General features: G+C 35.4%; 3 protein-coding genes across 4 annotated transcripts in view; 1 reads left to right on the top strand and 2 right to left on the bottom strand.

Annotated features, from left to right (window-relative positions):
• Nucleotides 1–1,050: 1,050 nt before the first annotated feature.
• On the bottom strand, nt 1,051–17,121 carry LOC128207710 (heterogeneous nuclear ribonucleoprotein L-like). The gene is made up of 18 exons (XM_052910800.1): nt 17,034–17,121; nt 14,067–14,182; nt 13,546–13,594; nt 13,316–13,354; nt 12,783–12,856; nt 12,330–12,429; nt 10,743–10,828; nt 10,118–10,214; nt 9,195–9,258; nt 6,233–6,304; nt 5,822–5,985; nt 5,248–5,433; nt 4,412–4,533; nt 3,886–4,016; nt 3,342–3,415; nt 3,067–3,124; nt 2,651–2,749; nt 1,051–2,364 (listed from the first exon to the last, which is right to left on the bottom strand). The coding sequence occupies exons 1-18, from the start codon at nt 17,094–17,096 to the stop codon at nt 2,306–2,308; spliced, it is 1,653 nt and encodes a 550-aa protein (XP_052766760.1). The 5' UTR covers nt 17,097–17,121; the 3' UTR covers nt 1,051–2,305.
• The window catches only part of LOC128207709 (RNA polymerase II-associated protein 1-like), a 33,128-nt gene continuing 23,488 nt past the window's right edge, over nt 16,183–25,822 (top strand). Inside the window, exon 1 of one of the 2 annotated variants that reach the window (XM_052910798.1) lies at nt 16,183–16,601. The gene's annotated coding sequence lies outside the window, so the exon portion shown is untranslated. Of the gene's footprint in view, nt 16,602–16,703; nt 17,002–25,822 lie in introns of those variants that run through there. The other variant, XM_052910796.1, reaches the window with a different exon arrangement.
• Nucleotides 21,888–25,816, bottom strand: LOC128207711 (dynein regulatory complex subunit 5-like). Its single transcript, XM_052910801.1, has 5 exons — nt 25,752–25,816; nt 24,256–24,600; nt 23,019–23,925; nt 22,689–22,806; nt 21,888–22,316 (listed from the first exon to the last, which is right to left on the bottom strand). Exons 2-5 carry the CDS (start codon nt 24,575–24,577, stop codon nt 22,083–22,085), a joined length of 1,581 nt encoding a protein of 526 aa, XP_052766761.1. The 5' UTR covers nt 24,578–24,600; nt 25,752–25,816; the 3' UTR covers nt 21,888–22,082.

Raw genomic sequence — 25,822 nt, 5'->3', positions numbered from 1 at the left:
AACAATTGCAACAATGTTCTACAAACCTCAAAACCAATAGGGATCATCTGCTGGACAAACCTCCCTGCCAAGTTTGAGGACTGACTAAGCAAAAAATCAGCAGGACATATACAAAGAGTACCTACTGTTGCGGACACTGTCATCTGAATAAATGGTTTGAGACGTGTTAGACTGTATCTTCATGTCATGATAGTCTTGTTAAAGTGAATGCACTCTCTGTAAAATGTAAATTGAAAGACGAGTTTAAAAGACTGATCAGCATTATTTTCCATTCTTGTCGAGTTTATTCGTCTGCTGAACACTACTGTATTCTGTTATTCTGCTGTTACATTAAAATGGTGATGGAGCAACCAACACCTTGCCTAGATGCTACGTAATGTTTACAAATATTATGTCCAGAAACTGCAAGAGATTGGTACAACTCCAGATTGAACAACTGCAGTATTTTTTTATATAGATATGTACTTCAAAGTTCTTTCTCTGCGTCTAGGAGTACAAAAAACTTGTTAATATTCAGGCAGTGTAGCCTCTTACTGCATTTGAAGAATAGGTAATGATCACATTAAAATTTCCCTCTATAATAACTGTTGACGTTGTAACATTTTTGAGTACCATAGATCATCAAGGTTTGGCAGAAAACACTGAAATATGGTGATCTATACACACTGAACATTTATGGGGGAGAAATAATTGCTGATCTTGCGTTATTTTGTCTTTAGCACATTGATTGCCTCAGATTTTATAGCGTTTAGAAATCCTACTGCATGTATATGTATGTCTCCCTGCCTAACCTGGAACCTCTTTGGTGAGAAGTGGTCGCTGCAACAAATTATCTTCATGAGTAAGTTGCAAAAATTTCAGCTGAAGAAATAAACAGCTGACACCACTGCAAGAAGGTGCCTATGTGTTTTGCTATTGTGGACATTTGAACCAAGTTTTCTACTGATTGGCTTCCTAGTTTGAGCCAAAATTAAAGCATTAGCCCCTCGACAACAGTACAGAACAAACTTTGTCGTGTTTATTCGGATTTCTGGACTAGCAAAGAAGCAATTACCATTCAAAACATTTATTCAATGACACTTAACACATGTTTACTACAACATAATTATTCCATATAATATTCCATATAAAACAAGAGCGGTTGTAGGATAGCGCGCTCGACTATATGCCACATTGTCTCAGAAATGAATGCATTAATGATAAATAATTATATGTGCTCATAAAAAAAACACTAGAGAAAAAAAGGAAAATCAAAAAGTCAATCAATGGCCATAATTTGTACTAAGGATATTATGGAGTTAACAAGCCTTATTGTGTGATGGCTTTGGACAACTGCGTGAAGCATGAATAATGGGTATTGAACTTAGTTAAATGCCAAGTTGCCCTAAAACTTCAAACCAAACTTTCTTAGTCAATCAAGGGCCATAATTTGTATTGAGGATATCATTTGAGTTATGGAAACTAAATGTAGGATGGATCTCAACAATTGTGTGAAGTATGAAGTGAATTGAATGAAGGATATATGAGTTGTTAGTGAAAATCTCAACTTGCCCTAAAACTTAATCCTAATACAATGTTCCCTGAAACTTTAACCTAAGTCACAAAGTCAATCAGGGGCCATAATTTGTATTTAGGATGATATGGCGTTATGGAACCTAATTGTGTGTTGGTCCTGAACAACCTTGTTAAATATGGTGTGAATTGAATGAATGATATTAAGTTATAAGTGAAAATGCCAACTTGCCCTAAAACCTTAACAAAACACAGACGCCATCGTCGGGACAAGTAGTAAAGCCTCCTTATTCTTCGAATAGAATAAAAATTCATTTAATGAAATTACAACACACATTAATGAATTGCCAAAAATATGAATGTTTCAGTAAGATTATGTAAACAGATCTACAACAACTTGGTGAAAGGAAAAACATATGAAAAATCTCTAGCCCTGATCATCTATACTTCCAAGGATAATCAATGAATCCAAGCTACAGAACATGCATGACTATTTTGTATTCAATATTCTCATTAAATGGGAAAACATTTAAGAACATAAAATAATATTCAATGAAGAAATGTCCACAGTTTTTAGTAGTCAGGTGACAATAAACTTTCTAAACTACATATACAATGCACGATAATAAAAAATTGAATTAATCATGAACTTGTTAAAGTTACTTATTTTATACATGATTTATAGAATAACACTGAAATGTCTTAGACACATGAAATATGTAGTTTTAAAATATTTTGTTCATTTTCGTATCAGAAAATCCGAAGAGTCAGTGACGTTAGCCGAAGTATGTGTTCAGTTCTTGCGAATATTACTTGGAGAGAAACACAGTCGAATGTTGTATGGCTTACCACCTGTAAAAAAACACAAAATGGGTCAAACAATGAAAACAAATCATCTCCGTGGTCGTCTACAGGGCATATAGTATCACACATGTAGGGACTTTTAATAATGTGCAATTCAGAGAGGGCAGGATTTTGAAATGCCGCCATAAATAGACTTGACCAAAATTTACATCAACACTTTAATGATTAGTCCTCGACCCACGGCATTTCTACATGCCATGAGACAAACATTGGTATGATCAATGATGCATTATTCTTGCGTATCCACAATCTCACAAATGTACTTGTGGCTTACCATCAGGGTTGTCAACTTCGGAATGTTGGGCCAGGGCGAGGGCCTCCATAGCATCCGACTTTGTCTCCCACTCCACAAGACCAGTAGAACTCTTCTCACCTGAACAAACAAGATATACATTTAAGGAGTGATTGCATTTTCTCATGCCTTCTTGCTGTATGGCACAGTTGCATATCCCATGAAGAGTGCTTGCATGCAAGTGAACATAAATTCATCTGTGTTCGGTGTGTGTATGTGTCGGTTGTAAAGTAATCCTGCTTCTAATGAAGCTCTTATTAACGTTACAACAATCATGTAACAAGTTAACAACCATAAGCTTACCAATTTCAATTCAACACATAGCCCTTTAATCTCTTTAACTTGCTTGAGAAAATTAAAACAAACATGTCAGAAGTATATTGACAACCCATACTTACTCCTGGCCTGAAACTGCAGAATCTTGGTGGGAGGCTTGGCTCCAGCCTTCTCAAACATCTGTAAACATACAGGAAAAAAATGGATGGCATGTGTCACATTCATGATGTACAATGACAAAAGCTCAATGTTTGAAATTATCACTGTTTTAAGTGATTGTATAAAAACATATAATCAACAGCCTTTCCTCATAATATATGACCAATATTTCAAGCATCAAGATTTTCCACAAAACAATAAACAGAAAGTGGCTTTAATTATATTGCTAAATGAATACCTCTGTGATCTGTTCCTCTGTAACCTTTGCCGGGGCCTTGAAGTAGTGGAGAATCTCAGTGGGATGAATGATCCCTGAACATTGGTTAAGGAATTAATACAAAATGATGATGATAACAAAATGACCAATGATTTATAAAATGAGTTGACATATGTCAACAAGTGCTGTTGCTGTTAAGTGCCCCAATATGGGTCTTCCACATAAGATGCCTAAAACATGTGCCATGTTATTTCAAAACCCCCTCATGTATGACAATTAAAAGCTCAGACACTTGGTATATGCATATATGAAGCATTCAGTTAGGATTACCCTCTGAAGTGCGACTGTAACCATTCAGAAAGATATTTGGGTATTGCATGTGACACCTTAACCTTATGTGACAAATATCTGTGGCAAGTTATTCCAGAATCCTCCTGTGCATGACAATTTACAGCCTGCACACGAAAAAAACAGACATAAGGATGGACAGACATGGTTAGATTTTTATATAAAATTTGAACAGTTTATCAACATCTTTAGATTTATATTGCTGTAGAAAGGATTCTGTTCTTGGACGCTGTTTCTGGTGTGGAGAATCGGTTGTATCGGTCGCGGCCGAAGTCCTTGAATGAGAGGGTTCCGTCATGGAGCTCATGCGGGTTGTGGACAGGCTGGAGATACGGCTGCTTTGACTGACTGCAAGTATACACAAGATCAATGAACATTAGTTATAAATTATGTGATTTACTTTATAAGAAAAAGTGCAAGGGTGAGAATGCTAACACTTGTCATATCAATTTTGAACAACACAGCCTTTGCTCACAACCATTACAATACCTGTACTTTTTCTTATAATTTAAAATCATAAGGACATGTTTGTTACATTCTTAAAATCAAAAAGAAAAGTCATGACATATTAGTACACAAGTACCCATAGATATAAATAAGCCATTTTTCGTGCTAACATATAAAACAATTTTTAAGTATGGCCCATATTTAAGTTAGAGCACCACCCTAACGGCAGGTACAATGATGACAAAGACTTTTATGATATTTCCTGAAGCTTCAAAAGGCTAGATAATGTAACATACGTGACAATCATCTTCGACCCAAACATTGAGCATCCATTGAGGTTTGAGATTGCGCGCTCAATCTGTAGGCTGTCCCCCATCTGTATCATTGCGGAGCCTTCCTTGGTCTTCAGGAACTTAACCTGCACAAATACAAGGTCAGGATCCCATACCAGTAAATGAAAGATCAATTGGCAAACTGTTTCTTGTTGGCTTGTTTCTGTAACTTTTCGCATAAATACTGTACCTTGTAAACATTTTCAACTTGTTGGACACGGAATAGACTTTTTTTCAAACAGGTTTCAAATTAATAATACATGTCACAGTTGTCATTTTCTTAGGGGAACTGACCGCAATTCTTGTTTTGAAAACTGACTTTTCAGGTGGACTACGAAAAGGCAGGTAAAGGGTAAAAATTCATGTGATAATAAACTACACAAACATGACTTTAAGTTGAAATTCTTTCTTTTTAATTATTCTACCATGCACTGACTTTCAAATAGCTTTTTTCATACTCAATGGTGTATTGTCCATAAAAGCAATGCTTTATGTATACCATGTTACTCACTAATATCTTTTTACAAGTATTGAGTCATTGCTAACATACATGTTTTTAAATGCAGACAACAGAGACAATGCAGTGGTCCAAATAAGCACAAGCCTGCAAGCCCTGTACTAGTAAAATGCTTTCATGGCTTGAGTTTATACAGCAAGGCTTGTTCTATTTTGAATGACAAGCAATAATAAAAGAATTGGGGCTAATTTCCATGACTTCATTGGCAAAAATATAGCATTTTTTTCATTAAAAAAGACGTGCTAAGAAATCAAAATGAAAAATTATTTAAAACATCCCTTACCCTTATGACATTTCCATAGAGACAGAAGATGTTGAAGAGACGATCACAGTTCATGCGTTCAGGATCGAGCCCATACACCATAACAACAGCGCCCGCCTGCGACCCGTCACCAGCACCGGTCTCCATAAACCCGCCATACTGGGGTGTCTCCTGCAAGCCCCGCCCTCGACCGTATCCACCAGCACCCTGGGTATTCAAATATAATTTAATTGTCACATACTTCATCACCGTAAGTTGTCTTCATTATGAATCAATGCATGTTGCAATGTCAAAATTTTCACAGGATACTTCTATTTTATTTCTGAAATGCCATATCAGAAACTTCTTATGATGAACTGGGATAAAAGAAATACATGTACGTGTTTTTTATGTTTTTATATGGACTTTCAAAGAATATTTATGAATACTTAATGGTATACATCAATGCATAAAAATCAATTACACAGTGCATCTAAACATCTAAATTTTATAGCATTAGGGCCATTGTGTTTTGGTAGTTTTAGATTTAATGCAGGTTATTGAAGAACCTCGCAACAGCTATTTCTGTTTCAGAAGCCAATTTTAATAGATTTACCCCCTGCTGGTATCCCTGCTGCTGCATGCCCCGACCGACAGACCCCCTGCCCATGGGTGCAGATCTAGCTGCCATACCCATCCCCTGGGGTCCGCCCCCATACGCCCCCTGATTCTGATACTGGCCACTGAACCCTGCCTGCTCTCCACCATAATCCTCAAACTCTGCAGAAAGATAGCAAATAAGGTAAACCCAATTTCATTTAATTGTTCTTTAAAAAAAAAAAAGGGGATGTAAATCTGTCAAACTAAATATCAATTCGGTGTAGCCTAAGCAGTATGTAACATTCTTTTCCAAGAACTACATTCTTAACATTATAAAAAATGAATTCTGAACATTACAGCCCAAAATAAAACTTATTCATGAAACATTTCAACATGACAGTGCAAAATAAAGCAAAAGTATCCATACGCTCATAAGGAGTGGGCTGTGCAGTGTATCTTGGGTCGGCCAACAGAGGTGCGTTCTTCCGCGATGGCTCAGCTGCAAAACAAGAACAATTTGTGTTTCTACAATGGTATTTGGTTTGTACATCATCTTTTATTTGAAAATAACTAACCTCAAAAATATTTTTTGAGAAATACCAAACAAACAATTGCTCAGTTACATCAGTTTCTTTATCAATAACCTTTCAATAAGGAAGTGATTTGGAGAAACCAAATCAAACATGTCATACATGTACTTCTACAACAAACATGATGGTTTTTTCTATTTTTTCGTAACCATATAAAAACTCAAAATGACTACTTAAATCATCAATTTGTTTTTCCTAAAATCCTTAACAAACCATCTTATCCTGTTTCAAGTTTGCTGAGCAGCGATCGATTGTACATGTATAAACACCACTGCTTCAAAACCGGAAGCGAATTTGTCGATTCCAGAGAGTTGGCATTTCATTCCACCATGATCATGTTGATAGTTATCCACATTTCACAAGGCAGTGTAGCTTTCCTTTCCACTGGAGTAAATAACAAACATTTAGCTCTGTTGTCTCCAACATGAGGTGTGTGAATTTGAATGTCTGTTCTGTCTGTTTATGGAGTTGATATCATTGCAACTGTTTTTGAATTGATTTGATTTCACCTGCCGATGCCTCTTGTACATGTAATTGAACAAGCTCTGTTTTTGTGGGTCATGTACAATTTCGCCATCTTGATTTTATGTACATGTGATTACTGTATATACGGTAGCACTGTTATGGAAAGTCATGTCCATTTCAATAAATGAATCAAACTGATGCATTGACTGTTGCTGAAAAGTGAACACTGATTTGTTGGTCGTGAACATGTACATTTTCACAATCATGTTGTCAATATATATATATATATTATGAGGTACATGTAGCTCTGTTGTTGCATGGTTCAAAGATGGGCCTGTTAAGCAGACAGGAGTTTTAAACTTTGAAGATATCTGACAGTTGTAGAACTCTGTAGAAACTGGTCCAGGTGTTAAGATGTCCAAGAGAAGAAATGACATTGATTTTCTGTGTAGCTGTGTCTCATTTGCAAAGAAGAAAAATACTTACATATCTGTACGTTGTTGTCTTAGTATATACTGATCACATGCACATTAATGTCTAGCAGTAAGATGTCAATTAATGAATAGCTGTGCTCGTAATATGATGTTTTAATGTATCAATCCAAATTGAAAGAAAAGATAAATATACAAGGTATGTAAAACTGACTTATTGTTATCTTCTTTTGAAATGGCTGTGTATCAATACATGCATATTTTGTATCAACAAGTTGAAGGTCAGATTTATAAATGTTCCATCATTCATTTAGGCTTGTCAATAACAGATAAATAAAGATCAACATTAATAAGGACTTAATGGTTCAATATATATGTACAAATTGTTAGTGATTTTTCCAATACCGCATAAACTTTAGATAATTGCCAATACCAAAGGGACATGGGATCTCATGAAGACCATTTTCTGCTGAAAAGAGTGTAATTCAAATGCATTTATTATCTGCATATCATTCATCTGTGTGTTATTCATCAATTGGTGTAATATTCAACTATATAAAACTAGTATATACAATGTTTCTGTCACAGTGTGTGTAATTCATCTGCCAGTTAAACACTTGTGTGTATTTCAACTCTATGTAATTCACCTCTATGTTGCTCTTGCATGTAATTCATCTGTCAGACTGTGTGTAATTCACCTGCGTGCAATTCATCTGCAAGTATTACACTTGTGAGTAATTCATCTGTCATACTGAGTGCAATTCACCTGCATGTAATTCATCTGCTTGTGACTCATCTGTGTGCAAATGTGAAAGTCCTCCTCCGTCATCTCCGGACTGTTGCTTATCTCGCACTTTGATGCCTTGTTTATACTTACAGGTAGCAAATACTGTTGTAACGTGCAGAAGTTGTGAATGGTTACATATACAGTGAAATGCCAATGAACACTATGAGTTGTGCAGTTAAAATGACTTCAAATATTGTATATAAAAAGCTTCATTGTCTGAATAAGAAGTACAGCACATGTATATTTATTCAAGATTGAAGAGATTTTAATAAGTTTGGTTTATAAATGAACTGAAGATATATACTATTTCACAAATGAGGAAATTTCGTTACTGAAAATGTATTTTTACATGTGTATCATTACAAATGATTAAGTAATCATGAAATGATGTAATTAAACATTTTGATAAATAACATTTGTATTTGCTTTTAAATTATCATAATTAGTGCTTTAAGTTCTGACAGTTTCTAAAACGATGAATTTTCTGTTTGATTTAATCAGAAACAAGTTTTATGATATATTTCAAAGGCATAATTTTTTTATGTTTGAAACTTTGCTTGATAAAGTTTGTATTGAATGATCACTCATGTAATATTCTCAATAAAAATATTTGAATAAGTATTTTTGAGAGTGATAGGGTTGTTTAATTGTTTTAATAGTGATATTTGTTATCCATTTTCATAAAATACAACAAAATAGCAAATGCTAATACTCCAAAAATAATAGAAAATTTAACGAATGTTGGTTTTGAATATCTGGATGTTGTAAATAGGTAAAAATTCTATACATAGTCTGATTTGAATGCATAAATGTACCGATAGTAATGCATTGTAATGGCATACAATATTCTCATGAAATATTTGTGTTCACATTACATCGAATACATTTCAGAATAATCATTACAACGTGTCAGAGATTTTGTTACTTCTATTGTCAAAACTCTTAAACTTTATTTCAAATATGCAATAAGAACAAATTTAAAACGAATGTAAAAGTACATTTAAATTGAAAATGTAATAAAACATTTTATGTGAACATGTAAAAGAACGTTAAAAGTGAAGATGTTTAAGAACAGTTCTGAACTGAAATTAAAAGCAATGACAGTGAGGTACTTACGAGCACTCGGCTGAGTATAATCCCAGCTGTCACTGTTGTTCTGGCGAACATTCAGCTCATCTGTCTGGTAACAAATCATATAAACCGTGTTAATTGAAAGACCCTATCGAACATGTACATCAGAATGGTTGAAAGTTAAAATGTATGAAAGTTTTATGAGACACACAAAGTGAAAGGGATTAAAATGGTTCAAAATTGTGTCGCTTTTTTAAGGCTTAAGTCAAACTTATTTAATTTATTAAACAACAAAAGTGAAACAAGCTATTGCAACTTATTTCATCACTCTCGTTGGGACGATGTTGCGCAAGATTGGTCTTGTGTTGTTGGGGAAACCGGAGTACCCGGAGAAAACCCACTTGTCCAGCTTGGTGACCACTTACTAAACACACATGCGCCCAAACTGGGAATCAAACCCGGGTTGCCTGGGTAAGAAGTGAGTGCGCTAATAACTGCACTTACCGGACACCTTCTTAAGGCTTAGGTGTTTACTTCTTTAATACACTAGTGTCTCCTTTTTAAGGAGTTTGTGTATCTTATTAAGGCAGCAGTGACTTATTTCTAAAACATAAGTACCTCTTGTTAAAGCATTGATGCCTCCTACTTGAGGCACGAGTTCCTCTTTTATGAACCATTAGAATTTCCTATATAAAACTTTAAGAGAATTCTGCTTTTCTGTCCCTTCACACAAAAGTTTCTTTTCCACTTGTCTGGTAAGCTATGTGATTAGCAAGCAAGCTTCACACCAACACAGTTCACAGTTTACTTGAATACGTTTTATTTTCGGTACAAAATGTTTTTGCATCATGGACATTTTACATCAATTGTTCAAATGAAAGATATATCAACTCCATATCAAAATCACAAAAAATAATTGTCCAATTTGTAAACATAAGAGGGAGCAAAATAGAAGGGATATGAAGTACCTTGGCATACTCGGCACGAAGTGTACAACATCCCGAGTAGATATCACATCCTTGTAACTGGTCTTTAGCTGCCTTGGCCATGTCAGTGTTTTCAAATCTGGTCATGTAGTTAAGGATACAATCCCTTGTACACAATACAGAACTACTGGGTAGCAGTTGAGATTCTGGCTTAAATTACAGAACAGATATAAGAACATCTCCAACTTTGGTCCTGTCTTTTTACATAAATGTTTTATCAATGAATCATCAGGCCCCAAATTCCTAAAACAATCTTAAGATTAAGCTCAGCACACTATGTTTGTTTTGGTATAACTTGTGTTATTTTCCCTTTTTGTTTTGAAGAATTCTTTTAAAGGAGATTATTTTATATATTTTAAATCAAGTTAAAGTTAATAACTTGGCTAAATGAAATAGTTAATAACTTGGCTAAATGAAATAGTTAATAACTTGGCCAAATGAAATAAGATACCCAAGTTTGTTATGCTTAAAAATTGTCTGAGAAATTGGGGCCTGGACCTTAACTATATGATAACCTCATTATTCTATTATGCACAGTTACCTCATGTAGTCTGAATGAAATAATGTACTGAGGGTGCCAACAATGCAGTACATCACAAAAGGATACTGGACAAGAACCTGGACAAACTGTTTGCGAAAGATGACAATCTTCTCCACAGTTCCGTGGGGCGAGCAGATTGTGTGCATCACATCCTGAAAATCATTATGACATATTAAGTGTTACACAGAATGTAAAACCAAGTTTTTTCTCCTCTCTTTCTCTTTCCTGTAAAATGAAATTTGAAACAAGAGGCCCAAAAGGGCCTATGCTCTACTGGCATGGCTTTTGTGGTCATATCAAGAGCATGTATGTATGGGTAAAAGGCAACAGACATATGGTTTATGTTTTGTGTTTGGCTTACCTGAAAACGTACCATGTTCAACATCTGAGCCCAGAAAGTATTGTAAGGAGATTAGTTCCATGAACTATTTTAATATGTGCCAAGTAAAAGTCATCTGACAAAAAAAAATGCTTTCAAAACTGTACTCATAGTAAAAATTTCTGTAGTTTTAAAAGTTAAAAAAAGTTGGTCAAAAGGTCAAAGTCAAGGGCATCCTAGGACAACATTGATCAATTTGAACAAACATTCACAATCAATTGTGCTGAGATGGATGCACGAACACACAAAAAGATTTTCAAACCTTTCCAGATTTATGTTTACCAAACCTGTGAACCCTGGGTGTGGCCAGTAATGACACCAGGTGCATAACTTAAACATTCACAACCAATTTTGTTAAGATGAATGGCAAACTACAGAACTTAAAGCTAAAAAATGGCCTTTGGGCTTTCAACAAGAACAAGGCAGAGTAATTCACAAAATCAGCTGCAGAAGCAAAAAGCAAATTGTCTCTCAAAATCCTAGACTTGCAAATTGTCTCCCTTAACTCTAGACTTGAATTTACATGTACATGTAAACTTGGCTAAAAATAGAATTCGCTCATGCAGACCTGGCTAAAAATAGAGAGCATTTCTTTAAAACTTTCATGGCCCATAATCTAGGCATTCATGGGCGGATCTGGCTGGTTTTCGAAAGGAACCGAGCTCTAATGGATATCTAGATACTGTACAAGTTTCATTGAGATACAATAAAAACTGAAGACTGTATCGTGTTCACAACCAATTGTTTACAACCAATTGTTTACACAATAGCATTTTTTTTATACTATCAAGGGCCATAATCTAGGCATGCATGGGCGGATCTGGCTGGTTTTCGAAAGGAACCCCGCTCTAATGGATATCTAAATACTGTACAAGTTTCATCGAGATACAATCAAAACTGAAGACTGTATCGTGTTCACAAGCAATTGTTTACAGACGCACGAAAGCACGACCGCACGGAAGCATGGATGCACATACTACGTACACATTACCATCGCATAAGCTCTTCTGGCCTTTGGCCAGTAGAGCTAAAAATAGTATTTTGGTATTTTGTAACTGAAATTTCTGGATGATTCAAAAAAAAAGTTGGTTTGGATAGAGCAAAAGCCCCAAATGGAAAAACTTTTTCAAACAACCTATTTTTCAACAGAAATGTAATAACATATGTATCCTTTCAAACATGCTACTAAGTTAATTGAGTCACTAGAGAAGGTTTATAAACTGTCTATATTAAATGTTGATTGATACTGTCTGATATTAATCAATTGGACATACCACATTGATGGGGTACTTGGCATTGACAACTGTGAACAGCAGGATCTTGTTGATGGGCGTAAACTGGCGTGCCCCTCCCTCTCGTCCAGCCATCGCGCCACTGAAATATGCAAGACTCACATGGCTGAAGGAAATCAACTTACACTATTTGAATGGACCACCTTAAGAATGAGAGTGCGACAAAATGTCTTCAAATAAAGACTTTTAACTACAAATAGATTATCAGAAACCAATTATCATTTTGACCAGCAAATTCAAATGAGGTATAAATTAAAACAGGAATGTAATATTTGCTTCAAAACAATTCAAACTCAAAAAAACATTATTGAAACGGGGCATGAATACAATATTTAATTGTTATACATTTTTACCAGCTTTCTATTTTGCTATTATTTTAAAAATTAATAACATTCTGTTCTCAGTTCTCTAAAGCTACTACAAAACACAACAAACCCTGGTCTCTGGATGTGCTGACTCTTAGAGTAGTTAAACAACACTGGCTGACCACCAATACACAGCTGGTTGCTCTGAAATATAAACATGCACATTCAGACATTATGTAAGTTTGTGAAATGAAGAGTCATCAAGAATCATTATTGCTCTGATAGTAGTGATAGATGCCACCATTTATGTCATATGAGTAATTTGACAAGGTCTGTGAGTATGTGAATTGACCAGGTTGGCAAGCATGAGACTTGGAAGCAGGTGTTCCGCATTCATTTTCCTTAACTGGCCACATTCTTATCTGAGCTAGTGATGCTAAGTAAACATTGGGTCCATTGCCCGGATGTAAATGCTAGAGCAAAAAACTTATTCCTTCTTAGAGTCTGTGAGGTCACAATCTTGCATTTCTTGTCCCACACACGAAGCAAATTAATTGTTATCAATAGACAAGCCATCAATTGATTAACAAAAGCTATAATATATAATGTGAAACAATGTACACGCAGAAACAATTCAATGAAATATTTTGCACAAGCCCTTACATTTGCAAAGTTCACACAGGCCATGGCTCCCTTCATGTCCTGAAATAGAATTTCAATAATTCAATTTCACTTCTTTTACAGTATTGTCTTAAACTACTGACAAATGTGTTTAGTTTGCAGTGATATGATTATTTATTATTCAATTACTCAATTGTTCAAATACAGTAACCAACAGTAAATTCTAAATCTTGATTAAATGACGAATACATCTAATAAACAGAAAATCCTACTGTAAACTCCACCAGGGCTTGATTTCTTCTTGACATAATGATGACGAACCTGTTGGGAAAAAAGATCTCCATTTTTTACATTCATAAGCAAACTTATAAAAGTCATGACATGTACATGCAGTGTGGATTTTTTTTACCGAATGAAGGCCAAAATTGTGCCACATAATAAAATATAAACATTTTTGTAATTTTTGAAAATAAAATTTCCAATTTTCTGTTGCATATGTTTTGATTATCTTAAATTTTTGCCTATTTTTAAAGCATTCTTTATTATATAAAAAAAAACAATGAAACTGCAAATTTTTGTCAAAATGCCACATTATTCCTCATTAAAATGGGCCCAAAATCACAGCTACGCATTCTCAATTACGATAAAACTTCCATGATAAAACAAATTACAAAGTATTAGAAGACATTTTATGATTTATACCACATCAAAATAACTACTAAATATTAAGTCAAACTGAACATGTTTATAAAACAATGAAATTAAATGAAATGAGTGAATGGTTAAGACATACTCCACAGTGCCAAAGTGCTGGACAGCATTGATGACATCATCTTCTACGGCGTGGTCTGGCAGGCCCCGGATGTGAACCACTTGGGAAACCTCCATCTCCTCGTCAGATTTATATGACTGAATATTAAGACAATTAACATTAATTGACAAACAATTGCTGTGTATAATGGCATTCAGAGTTTAAAACATAAATTATATGCAGCATGTCAATGTACTGTCTAGCAAAGGTCGGAGAGCATACATACATCCAGGTTGATAAGCTCTATTTATTCCCTGATAGCTTCATTACGACAGGTCTAGAGCTCAAACCCAAGACTGGCCTAACACTTTTCTGAGCCTATGACACTTATTTCATTCACAATTATATAATAAAACATTGTGAACAAGAGATGTTTGTCAAACATTATGCCCCCCCTGAGAGCCATGTTGTCAGGATTATAGGGACAATTGAATGAAATATGCATGGACCGAAATGACAGCTGATTTGTTGCTGTTTTAAGATTATGACCATTAAAGTGTGAGGATAAAGTGTGTTATGACCGTCATGACCTTTGGCTCTATGAACTCAAAATCCAGAGTCATCAGCTGGTCACCAGAAACCTAAATGTCAAGTTTGAGGGCCATGGGTGCAGGCATTGTCAAGTTATCACAAGACAAGTTTTTTTCGTTCAAGGTCACTGTGACCTTGACCTTTGACCCGATGACCCCTTAAATCATAAGGGGTCATCTACAAGTCAGATGCAACTCCAAGTCTAGTTTGAAGGCCATGGGTTCAGGCATCGTTGAGTTATCACTAGGACAATCTTTTACCATTCAAGATCACTGTGACCTTGACCTTTGGCTCTATGAATCCTAAAATCAATAAGGGTGATCTACTGGTCAGGCTTAACATCCATGTCAAGTTTAATGATCAGTGGTTCAGGCATTGTTGAGATATCAGTGGGGGAAGATTTGTTAACTTTTTTGCGTTAAAGGTTACTGTGACATTGACCTTGGCCTGATGACCCCCAAAGTCGATAGGGGTCATCTACTGGGCAGGCCCAACCTTCATGTCAAGTTTGATGACCATAGGTCCAAGAATTGTCGAGTTTGCTTTCAAGGTCACTGTGACCTTGACCTTTTACCCCTAAAATCAATAGGGACCATCTTCTGGCCAGGCCCAACCTCCAAGTCAAGTTTGAGGGCCATGGGTGCAGGCATTGTCGAGTTATCACTCGGACAACCTTTTACCATTCCAGGTCACTGTGACCTTGACCTTTGGCCAGATGACTCCCAAAAACCATAGGGGTCATCTCCTGGTCAGGCCAATTCTCCAATTCAAGTTTGAGGGCCATGGGTGCAGGCATTGTTTAGTTATCAATCGGAAAACCCTTTACTATTCAAGGTCACTGTGACCTTGACCTTTGGCCCAATGACCCCCAAAAACAACAGGGGTCATCTACTGGTCAGGCCCAACCTCCAAGTCAAGTTTGAGGACCATGGGGGCAGGCATTGTTGAGTTATCACTTGAACAACCTTTTACCATTTAAGGTCACTGTGACCTTGACCTTTGACCCATTGAGCCCCAAAAACAATAGGGGTCATCTACTGGTCAGGCCCAACCTCCAAGTCAAGTTTGAGGGCCATGGGTGCAGGCATTGTCACGTTATCACTCGGACAACCTTTTACCATTCAAGGTCACTGTGACCTTGACCTTTGGCCTGATGACCCCCAAAAACAATAGGGGTCATCTACTGGTCAGGCCCAACCTCCATGTCAAGTTTGAGGGCCATGGGTGCAGGCATTGTTGAGTTATCACTCGGACAAGCTTTAAAATTATTTTACCATTAAAGGTCACTGTGACCTTGACCTTTGACCCGATGACCCCCAAAATCAATAGGGGTCATCTACTGGTCAGGCCCAACCTTCATGTGAAGTTTGATGACCAAACGTCCAGGAATTGTTGAGTTATCACTTGGACAAGCTTTGGTCTACCGACGGACCGACCGACCGACATACCGACATGCCTGTGCAAAGCAATATACCCCTCTTCTTCGAAGGGGGCATAACAAAAACTATGAAACCTATTTAAATTTGAATGCCAATGCATGCAACATAAAGAGAAACTCCAAGGAAAAATTCCAGTTAAGTGGTCTCCAGAAGTGAAAAATCATGATGACTAGTTAGGTGAGGAGGTTGACTTTTCATGAGTAATTTACGCATTATCTGTAGATTTACTGATTTATTTTACAGATTATGTAGTAGTGGTGGGTCAATCATCAGAGATAGTCCATGTTTCATTGCAGCGGGCTATTAATCAACGAACGGTAACAACTTTTTGTCAGTATCAATTAAAAAAATTGATGCTGTGTACTGTTAGGTCCGAAATGCTTTCTATATCTTTCTGTTAATTCCATTTTCTTTGTCCGCTCAAAAATCTTATGCCTAGTTAAAAAAAGGGAAATCACTCTAATTTACTAGAAAATACTACTTAAACACCAAATTAATTATTATAAAAACGATACCCTGGAAAACAAAGATGACTAAAAGCTTAGAGGTAGTTGATGCATTCTTTTAAATTTTCAGATAATTATAAGTGTGAGTTAAATGTTCAAGTTGTATATGAATTTACCCATGGTATCCACAAAGGATTCCCACAGCCCTTGTTTTTGTTCCAGAAATTTACAATATCATTGCATAGTTTCAATTGAAATGTTACACTTAGTAACTATATACACTTAGTAACTATACTTCACTTTTTGTAAATTTGAAATGGAATTAATAATAGCATATATTATTTTATAACCTGAAATGTTCTGTACAAAAGCAAAAATTGTACCGGAAGGTCGGAAAAAAACCTTTTCCGATACAGTAGTTTTTGCATTGTAAAATGGCGGGGAGGACTGCTGAAATACAATCAAAACGTGGATAAAACTTTCATTAAGGTGTTGGAGAAGGTGAGGAAAAGAATTGTATAAGAATGAGATACATTGTACGATCCGTTGTCCGTTCTTTGTCTTTTGGGAACATGTCCATCGTAACTCGACGCCATCTTGTTGATTTGATTCAGCTAAAACGTACTGAACGAAAACGTTCGTCCAATACAAACGACAACACGCGGAAACTTCAATATTAATATTTAACAAAATATTGTCGTTGTTCTGTCGCTTTTGTTCCCATTATGCATAAACACAAGATTGTATTTTTTTTTCAAATATATTCTGTAATCCATTTTCTTTATAATTTTTAAATTAAACTTTTAATCCCTCATAGCTTATTTATTTATTATGTATTATTATGTATTTAGCATTATTGTAATTCTTTCATTGTCTTAAACTACAAATAATTATAATGTTATACAGTTTCTTTAACATTTTTAAATACAACTAATTGTTATGCGCCGGGCTAGCTTGTTTGCAGCTTTATTCAACATTTTACATCTTGGGTACTGTGTGGTAACTGGGAGGTGGTAACAAATGACTTGGAACATTATTTTATCTAGGTCATAGAATGGTATTCAGGGAAATATAATTTTCGATGTTTGAGTGGTACAAATAAAAAGGAAATATTTTCACTTGTTTATAATGTAATAACCGCCAGGTGGCATTTATAAGCACGAGTCATTCGTGCACATATGAATGTAAGGTATTTAGCTTTAGGGAACTGGTATGTCCACATCGATTCAATCAATTGTTGAATTTTACAATAAAATGTTAAAGGTGAAAGTTTGCTTTATTATGTAATTTCATCAAATGAATGATCAATTTGTTTTCACATGTCTACAAAGAACATAGCGATATATACACACTAGTCTTGTACAACTTTATATAGCATGTAAATGATGTTTTCTAAACATCATTGATAAGGAGCTTATGGGTGATGAGGCCCGACATCTAGTGGTATAAGACAATTCTTGTAATCTGGATGACAAATGGGTGGACATTTTTGAGTTTTTAAAATCCCCAAAAAGAGGGATTATTCCTCAGCCAATCGACCACTTCTGTAAGCTCCGCTTTCTGTCAAGCATGTTGTTACCTACACATACTTTGCTTATGTTGCAAGTTCATGTTGTTTATGTTCATCGGTTTCCCAAGTGCTTCTCTGAGACTTCCAAAATAAGTACATTGAAATAGTATTGATTTGTTGCTTTCTATTGGAGGTTATAGAATGATATTCAGGGAAGTATTGTTTCCAATAATATGCAACATATTAATAAGCCTGAAGCTGATAGTCTTTCCTTAACGCAAGTGACCGGTCATGTTTACAAAAATGGTCATCTTTTAATTATCTACAACCCATTATTTAATACTGTGTTTTTGTTTGCGTTTCTTGATAAAATGAGTATTAAAGTATACTTAACAATAACATTTTTGCATTGGTGTAGAATCTATAACCTGTTATTAAAAAGTCTTAACTTGCATTTTTTTTGAAAAAGACACCTCAAGATCGAACCATAAACATTGACCATCAGTCATTTGATTTGATTCATATTAATATAACAAGAGCAGTCACAGACTGCTATATCTCCCACCCAATTAAGAACATAATCAACTTTGCCTCAACAGATGACAAAAAATAAATAAACAAAGGGCAATAACTAAAATTACTGCAGCCAAAGATTTGGTTCCTGTGCACTGAACACTATCCTTACATGTGCACTGTACTTCTCCTCAATGAGACCTATATGTATTTGAAGTTGCAAGTCAATAATTTAAAGGTACTTGCTCATGCTTTTGTAAAATGCACTTTTTTGTATGATGAAATCAAGATTGTCAAATCAGTGTGTACCAAAGATACCAATAGCTGGAACTCTTCAACAATCACTTAATTACAGCTTTGTTGTTGCCGACTGAAAAAGGTTGACATTTTCATGTGATATTACCAATGTATTGTTAAGAGGTCAAAATATATACCACCTTTGTTAAAGTCCCAGTGGTCTGCGGTTCAGGTGTTGATTTACCAATTCTTACTTGACTTTACTAGCATGGGTTCACACCCCACTAAGTCTCAAAAACTTTTTTATACTATTAACTGTATTTTTCTGCAATTTTGATACCGTGGAGTAAAATAAAGATAAAATAAGTGATTTCAGATGCATTGCCAGGAAAACTATTTTTTTTTTTCCAAAAACATGAGTACCTTTAAAACTGCACTCCCACAGATTGACATTTTTTACATTTTTGTCTCAGAATCAGTTGATTTTGGTGTCAATATAATATAACTAACAATAGAACAGATCTCAGTTGTATGGGAAACTGCTGAAAATTCCATTCTTACTTAAAGTATTATAGTAATGCCTTTACTCATTCTGATCTTTTGTCATCAATCTTATATCACTGGTTTCCAGACTTTTATGCAAAAATTGGCTCATTCCAAGACAAAAAAATAAAAAAAGTTTGTCAAAGTGGTCAAATTTTTAGAGAGCAGCTTTTATGAAATTTCAAGTTTTGCTCCCGACTGAAAATTAACAAAGGGCATTAAACTAAAAAATCACTCAAAGTTATGGTTCATGTGCACTGCATTTCTCCTAAATCAATATATCTGAGGCCTTTCAAGTTATGCTTCAGACAAAATAAGTAGGAAAATTAACAAAGGGCATAAACAAAAAAATTACTGCACCCAAAGTTATTGTTCCTGTGCACTGCACTCCTCTTCACTGAGATATATATGTATATGAAGTCTGAAGTGAATACCTCAAAGGCTTTTTAAATTATGCTCCGGTCAAGATTGCCTAGGCGCATGCACACACTCCCGCTTTCAGCTTAAAGCTGCACTCTCACAGATGGAACATTTTAACGTTGACAACTTTTTTTTTTTTTGTCTTGGAACGAGCAGTTTTTGGCGTAAATATCAGAAAACGAGTGATAAAAGACTGATGACAAAAGATCAGATCGCAGATTTTCATATTTACTCTCCAAAATTGATGTTTTATGCATTTTTCTTAAGCCGTTAGTTAGCCACAGCATGGTGAACCTCCATGGAAAGATTTTTGAAAATGCATCCCGGATATAGATGGTAAATATACAGACCAAATTTTGTTCAAGTATTTTTGAAAATCCTATTATGCATGGCCACGATACAGCTTGGATAAGGATCATTTCAATCTTTGACCTTGACCTTTGAGGTACAGACCTTGGTCTTGTATGGGACACACTGACTAATCGTGGTGAACCTACTTGGCATTAGCTTTTTGAAAATATAATAATACATGGTCAAGATACAACCTTGTAGACGGATCATTTCAACCGTTCACATTTAACCTTGACCTTTGATGTACAGACCTGGGCCTTGTTTGTGATTGAACAAACTATTTAAATATGTGCCAGTGACAACAGTTCATATCCTATTATATAAAGCATATGCATACTAGTTAACAGGCAATATACTGAACCCACCACATTCAAATCAAAGGGCAAAGGGAGACAAACGCATCAACAACAATACATCTGATAAAGTTGTCTCCCTTAGCGCATACTTTGATTAGGCTACATTATTTCAAGGGTCATAATCCACGCATACATAAACTGATCTGGCTGGTTTTCAAAAGGAACCAAGCTCTCACCGATATTGAATTGTTGTTATGTTTGATTTGAGATACAATAACAAGAGGGCTTTGATTGTTCTCAATCGCTCATCTGAGTATTTTTTAAAACCTTTTAAATCTTTTAATCTTTGTTACCACTGGACAAGATTACACACCAAATAATTCTAAGCTCTGGGCCAACATTCAGTCAAGAATATTCTAAGGGTTTTCTCCTTTTTATCTCTATGTGAAAAATGTGACACTCACGACGGGGCTAATTTTGAACCCAGCAGCATAATTTGAACAATCTTGGTCGAGGACCATTAGTCAATGCTACACACCAAATACATTAGCTTGATATTTGTTCTAAAACTAAACACATGGTCCAAATTTTATTGCTGTAGCTTTGAAAATAAGAAAGTAGGTCGCAAGGTCACCTGTCATAGACAATATCATGTAATATACCAATTTAATTTTAGATTGTGATTAGGATTAAATGAAGCAAGTTAGCTATTTTATTTATCATCAACATTTTATGTTAATTGGTGCTTCTTTTCTAAAAAACTGAACTTCATCTTTGCCAGGAAAATAGAAACATTGAATAACTGTATTACCGTAACAAATAGGTTTTGGAAGGCGTTTCAATAAACACCTCCCTTAGTCAACACTAATGGTAGTATTTTATTGTATATAATATACACAATATAAATCATGATGACAACCTATATTTTTTTAAATTGGGTTGGGCCACAAGTTAAAACAACATTAGAAAATGGCCCTCTCCACATTAAACCTTTTGACTCAAAAGTTTTGAGGGTTTCAAGGGACAGGTTCAAGTCCATTCAGGAGCACTTTTAATATTGTTAAAAAGAAATTTGTACACATAAATATTAGCTTCTTTTCGCAGCCCTTAAATACATTAAACGTCAATCATTATGGTAAACATTTTCAATGCTATTAATTCATGACGTTACATGGAAAGTTATTTCACATAAAAAAAATGACATCACTTCATGATGGCAACTTCATCCATGATACAATAAATAAAAGGCCCATATGGAACTGGTACTATAAGTATCTTTTTTAAGTTTCATTTCTACAAATAAACAGTGTCCAATTGGGGAAATATACACTTTTTGGCAGGGGAAACAGTCTCTAAACAGCAGCTAATAGCACCAAGAAAAATCAGTACTACTATGTATTATCATTAAAGCTTTATTTATTTATTACCATGAATTGTTTGGATGATTTAAAGGCTATCATTAAAGCAGTTTTCATTATATTTCCATCAGAGAATGTATTGCAAAGACAAATTCAACATGTAAACATAACATTTATTCATACCGATACTTTCCAAATGCAGAAATTGTTTACATTTTTTTCAATGTACACTATGTGTGATATCACAGGTAAAACAATGCAACACAGTCATATAAGTCGGATCAAGTCTCGAAGCATCACTTCAAGAATGATGCAAAAACTAATTAAACAAAAGTTTGCCATTGAAGCCTGAAGCTAAGCCCGACTCAGCGCTGCCTTGGACTGAAACCTATGTGCCGCTTGTGGTTTAATCTTCTTCTCAAGGATGGGGTTTTCCTGAAGGGTGCTTTCCCGTTCTTTTTCCTTGTTGCCGTGAAGGCGCTGGTTGATACAGTACTCCGACTCTTGGCCACACTCAGTGAGGCGCAGGTCCATTGTTGTGATTGTGGAGTTCTCCTCCATGCCTTCCTGGAGCTGTTTGCCCCCGTCCTGTAAAACATATGAAATCAAATGTAAAAAGTGAAGCTCAATGGAGCAGAAAGCTGTCAATTTCCTGTAATGGTTTGCTTTTTGAGAGGTCAAGGGAATATTCCTTAGGTGGCTTTTGAACCCAATGAAACCTATACCACTCTCATCAAAACAAAATCTCCTATGAAAAGTGTTGTTTTTTACTTTATGAATACATTCTGTTCGAAAAGGGAAAATGAAAACAAATAATATCACAGCCAATTTTTCAGTATTTGAACCTTTATCAAGAACATTTTTGTATTTTGAAAAGAGTCAAAGTTGTTATAGATGTTTGCAATTGGTGAAAATTATGAATTGCCAGTACAAATGTATACATGCACATCAAGATCTTACCGGTCCAAGCCTGTTGCAGGACAAATCAATGGATCGCAGTGTAAGGTTTGAAATCACAACTTGGGACAAGATGGCTGCTGTCGGCTCTGCCATTTCGTTACTGCCAACATTGATTTCTCTACAAATTATAAGAAGATGATGCAATTTATTTTTTTGCTCTAATGTGGTTAAGATACACCAATAGCACTTACCAAATGACGCAAAATCATATAATGTTAGAAAATGATTTTCATGTCATATTTAGAGAATGTCTCATTCATACAGAATTAGGAAATGAACAGGAATTTTTAGATTTATTTAAGATTGAAATCAACATTGTTATAAGCTCACCTGAGAGTGGAGTTCTTCAGCAGTGCTCTGCATATTGCCTGACCTCCCTCATCCCCTAATCTGTTCAGCCTCAAATTTAGACTCAGCAATGTTGTGTTTTTGGTAAGGGCATGAGCGATTGCTTGAGCTCCCGTGGACCTTATCTGGTTGTCGCATAGGTTCAGTTTGGTCAGCTGACTATGGTTGTTAAGGAACTTTCCAACAGCACGAGCCCCACGATCACCAATACAGTTGTGGGACAAATCTAGCTCTACCATACTCGGGTGGTCCAGAATGTGACTTATGAGAACTCTAACTTTATCATCATCTACTTTGCTTTTGTGAAGTCTAAATACTTTGAGGTGTTTGCAGGCTGCCACACATTGAGCAAGCTGAAGACAGTCTCTAGCAGTAAACTGAAATAATGTCCACTCAAAATTCATTCCACAATCTTTTACACCATACGTCAGGTGTAACTCTTGAAGGTGTGGCAGCATTTTCAGAACAGGTCCGAAATTAAAGTGATCACATTCAGGTTCATCGCCCGCATCACTCCCAGCATCAGATGCATCATCAAAGTCAGGTCCTTTTGGTGCTTCCCTTACAGGTGGCAGCAATTGCCTAATGTCAATCTTTTTTACATAGTTTGCAGAAAGTGGAAGGGTTTCATTTAGACGAGTCATGTCGGTTGTCTCCGGAACAAATTGCTCAATGATCTCTTGAAGATTTCTCTCAAAATACATGCGTTTCCAACTTCCACCATATGCTGCCACATCACAGATGTCCCATCGAGCTTTGCAGCAACGTTTCCAGTAGCCTTCATCTTCCACTAGGTTGGCAGTGATTTTCAGGGGAATGTCGGTGGATATTTTCTCTAGCACTTTGGTCTTGTGTTTTGGTAGAAGGTTGTTCAAAATTGAAGAGTTATCTGAAATAAACATTCAGAACATTGTTATAAAAATTTGCTTAACATAAATAAATCTATAAGAAATCATAATTATTATTAGGATCTTTTTTAAATCACCCTAGTACCATATCTATAAATGATAAAACGACGTGCTGGCCTTTTTTAAAACAAAAACTCAAAACCATTTCAATATTAGAAAATAAACATGATTTTTGGGAGTATGATAGCTCAAAAAGCATATTTGTACAGTCATGGAGTTGAATAACCACTAGCCCATTTGTGTGACAGGTGCACAAATCAAGAGAATATATAAAGAGATTAAAGAGAAGGCAAAAAACACCCATTTCTTACTTTCAAAATTACTGATGATGTGCTTGAGTGAAAGCTCCACTAGCAGTGGAACAGTAGCAAGGGACCACTCAGGGTCCTCAGCAATGATTCTTCGCATGTTTCTCCAGTCAGCGGCCGGATTGTCCTTGGCAGACCCTGTCGGTGATGGTGGTCCATCTGGTTTCTTCTCATCCCCACTTTTTCCACTCTTCTTGGATGCAGCTGAACCAACTCTAGAGGTTGGTTTAGAGCCTGGCTGGCTCTTTGTGCCACTTTTCTGGCTTTTGGCATCATCTGCCTGGCCTTCCACTTCACGTGGAGTATCTTCTCCGTGTTCTGACATTGACTGTGTTTTATATACACCTCCTGCACAAAATAAAAAAACACAATAATATTATTTTCTTGAATATCGGGGTTAATTAATGAAATGCACAAGTATTGATACAGAGAGTTGGAACAATTGGATTTTATTTTAGTGATACCACTTCTGGAAGTATCTGCCATATATCATTTAAAAACAACCCACCCATTTGATACAAATTTCCTGGTTTCTAATATGTAATAGGTTCTCCAAATTCTGAGTACAAGCTTCTAATGCTTAGTGCATCGCAAACGGGCAGTACAATTTTATAGTCTTTGGTATAGTGCCCTTGTCCCCTAAAGTACTAGACGTTCAATTAAGCATAACGTCTAAATGGGTTTGTGAAAAGGAGGGGTGGCTTTTCCTTTCGTAAGAAAACAAAGCTTTTAATGTCACATAAAATTTTGCATATATCATACTGTACTATGTAAAATATGGCTCAAAATTGTTTCGGTATTTTCATAATTAATAAATCTGAATATTTTATTAAGTTTAGATTATATTAAACTTGTATAAAAATGGTACAATAATAAATAAAACTAATGTCATGATGAGGTACACTTACGAACAAACGAAAAAATATCATTAAAAAACTAATTTTGTTACTGGATGGCCCGGGAAATGAACATGTTATAAATAATTGTGAACTGCAGGTGCACTTCACATATATACGGTTATGTTTTGACAGCAAGGAATGAAAAAAATGCCCTTAAAAACTCATATAATACTTCATTCGATATTGACTTTTCTTGCAGGGTACTGATATGAAACAACATATAATGGTTATATTTCTTGTTCCTGTTTACAAAACAAAACGTGAAAAAAAACTGTCCACATACAATTTTTTAGACTACCTACACACTAAAACTAAAAGCTATACCACAGGAATTCCCTTTCCTTATAACTATATGAAAATCAACAGGAACTCAAGTAATTACAGAAATAAAATAATAAACGAGTGATTTTTTTCTGTTATTTTATCATGCATTCATGATGAACTCGAAAGAAAGTTTTGTGAGATCCATTTATTTTTCCTACAACTGGCTAAATTTGTAGTTTATAAAGAAGTTATTTAATTGCTCCATTGAATATATATGGTTAAATTTGCAAATATTGAACATATACAATATAAAATATCATTAAATGTTAACGTTACCTGTGTGTATAAACGTTGAAACGTTGCTAAGGAAGAAAACGGAAGCGGAAGTAAGTCAGTACAATTTAAAG

Source organism: Mya arenaria, chromosome 11, assembly GCF_026914265.1.
Source record: "Mya arenaria isolate MELC-2E11 chromosome 11, ASM2691426v1".
Taxonomy (NCBI): Eukaryota; Metazoa; Mollusca; class Bivalvia; order Myida; family Myidae; genus Mya; species Mya arenaria.
Note: the sequence above shows the minus strand (reverse complement) of the source record. Positions and strands in the feature narration are given on the sequence as shown.

What these genes read in the sequence shown, in the direction of transcription:
- LOC128207710 (XM_052910800.1), bottom strand. Translation starts at nt 17,096, where the DNA reads ATGGCGTCGAGTTACGATGGACATGTTCCCAAAAGACAAAGAACGGAC. An exon ending in TCTATGGAAATGTCATAAGG is followed by an intron (nt 4,534 to 5,247) that starts GTAAGGGATGTT and finishes GTATTTGTGCAG; the next exon opens with GTTAAGTTCCTGAAGACCAA. An exon ending in CAGAGGAACAGATCACAGAG is followed by an intron (nt 3,125 to 3,341) that starts GTATTCATTTAG and finishes GTATGTTTACAG; the next exon opens with ATGTTTGAGAAGGCTGGAGC.
- LOC128207711 (XM_052910801.1), bottom strand. Translation starts at nt 24,577, where the DNA reads ATGTCAGAACACGGAGAAGATACTCCACGTGAAGTGGAAGGCCAGGCA. An exon ending in CATCATCAGTAATTTTGAAA is followed by an intron (nt 23,926 to 24,255) that starts GTAAGAAATGGG and finishes TGTTTATTTCAG; the next exon opens with ATAACTCTTCAATTTTGAAC. An exon ending in CCTGCAACAGGCTTGGACCG is followed by an intron (nt 22,317 to 22,688) that starts GTAAGATCTTGA and finishes TATGTTTTACAG; the next exon opens with GACGGGGGCAAACAGCTCCA.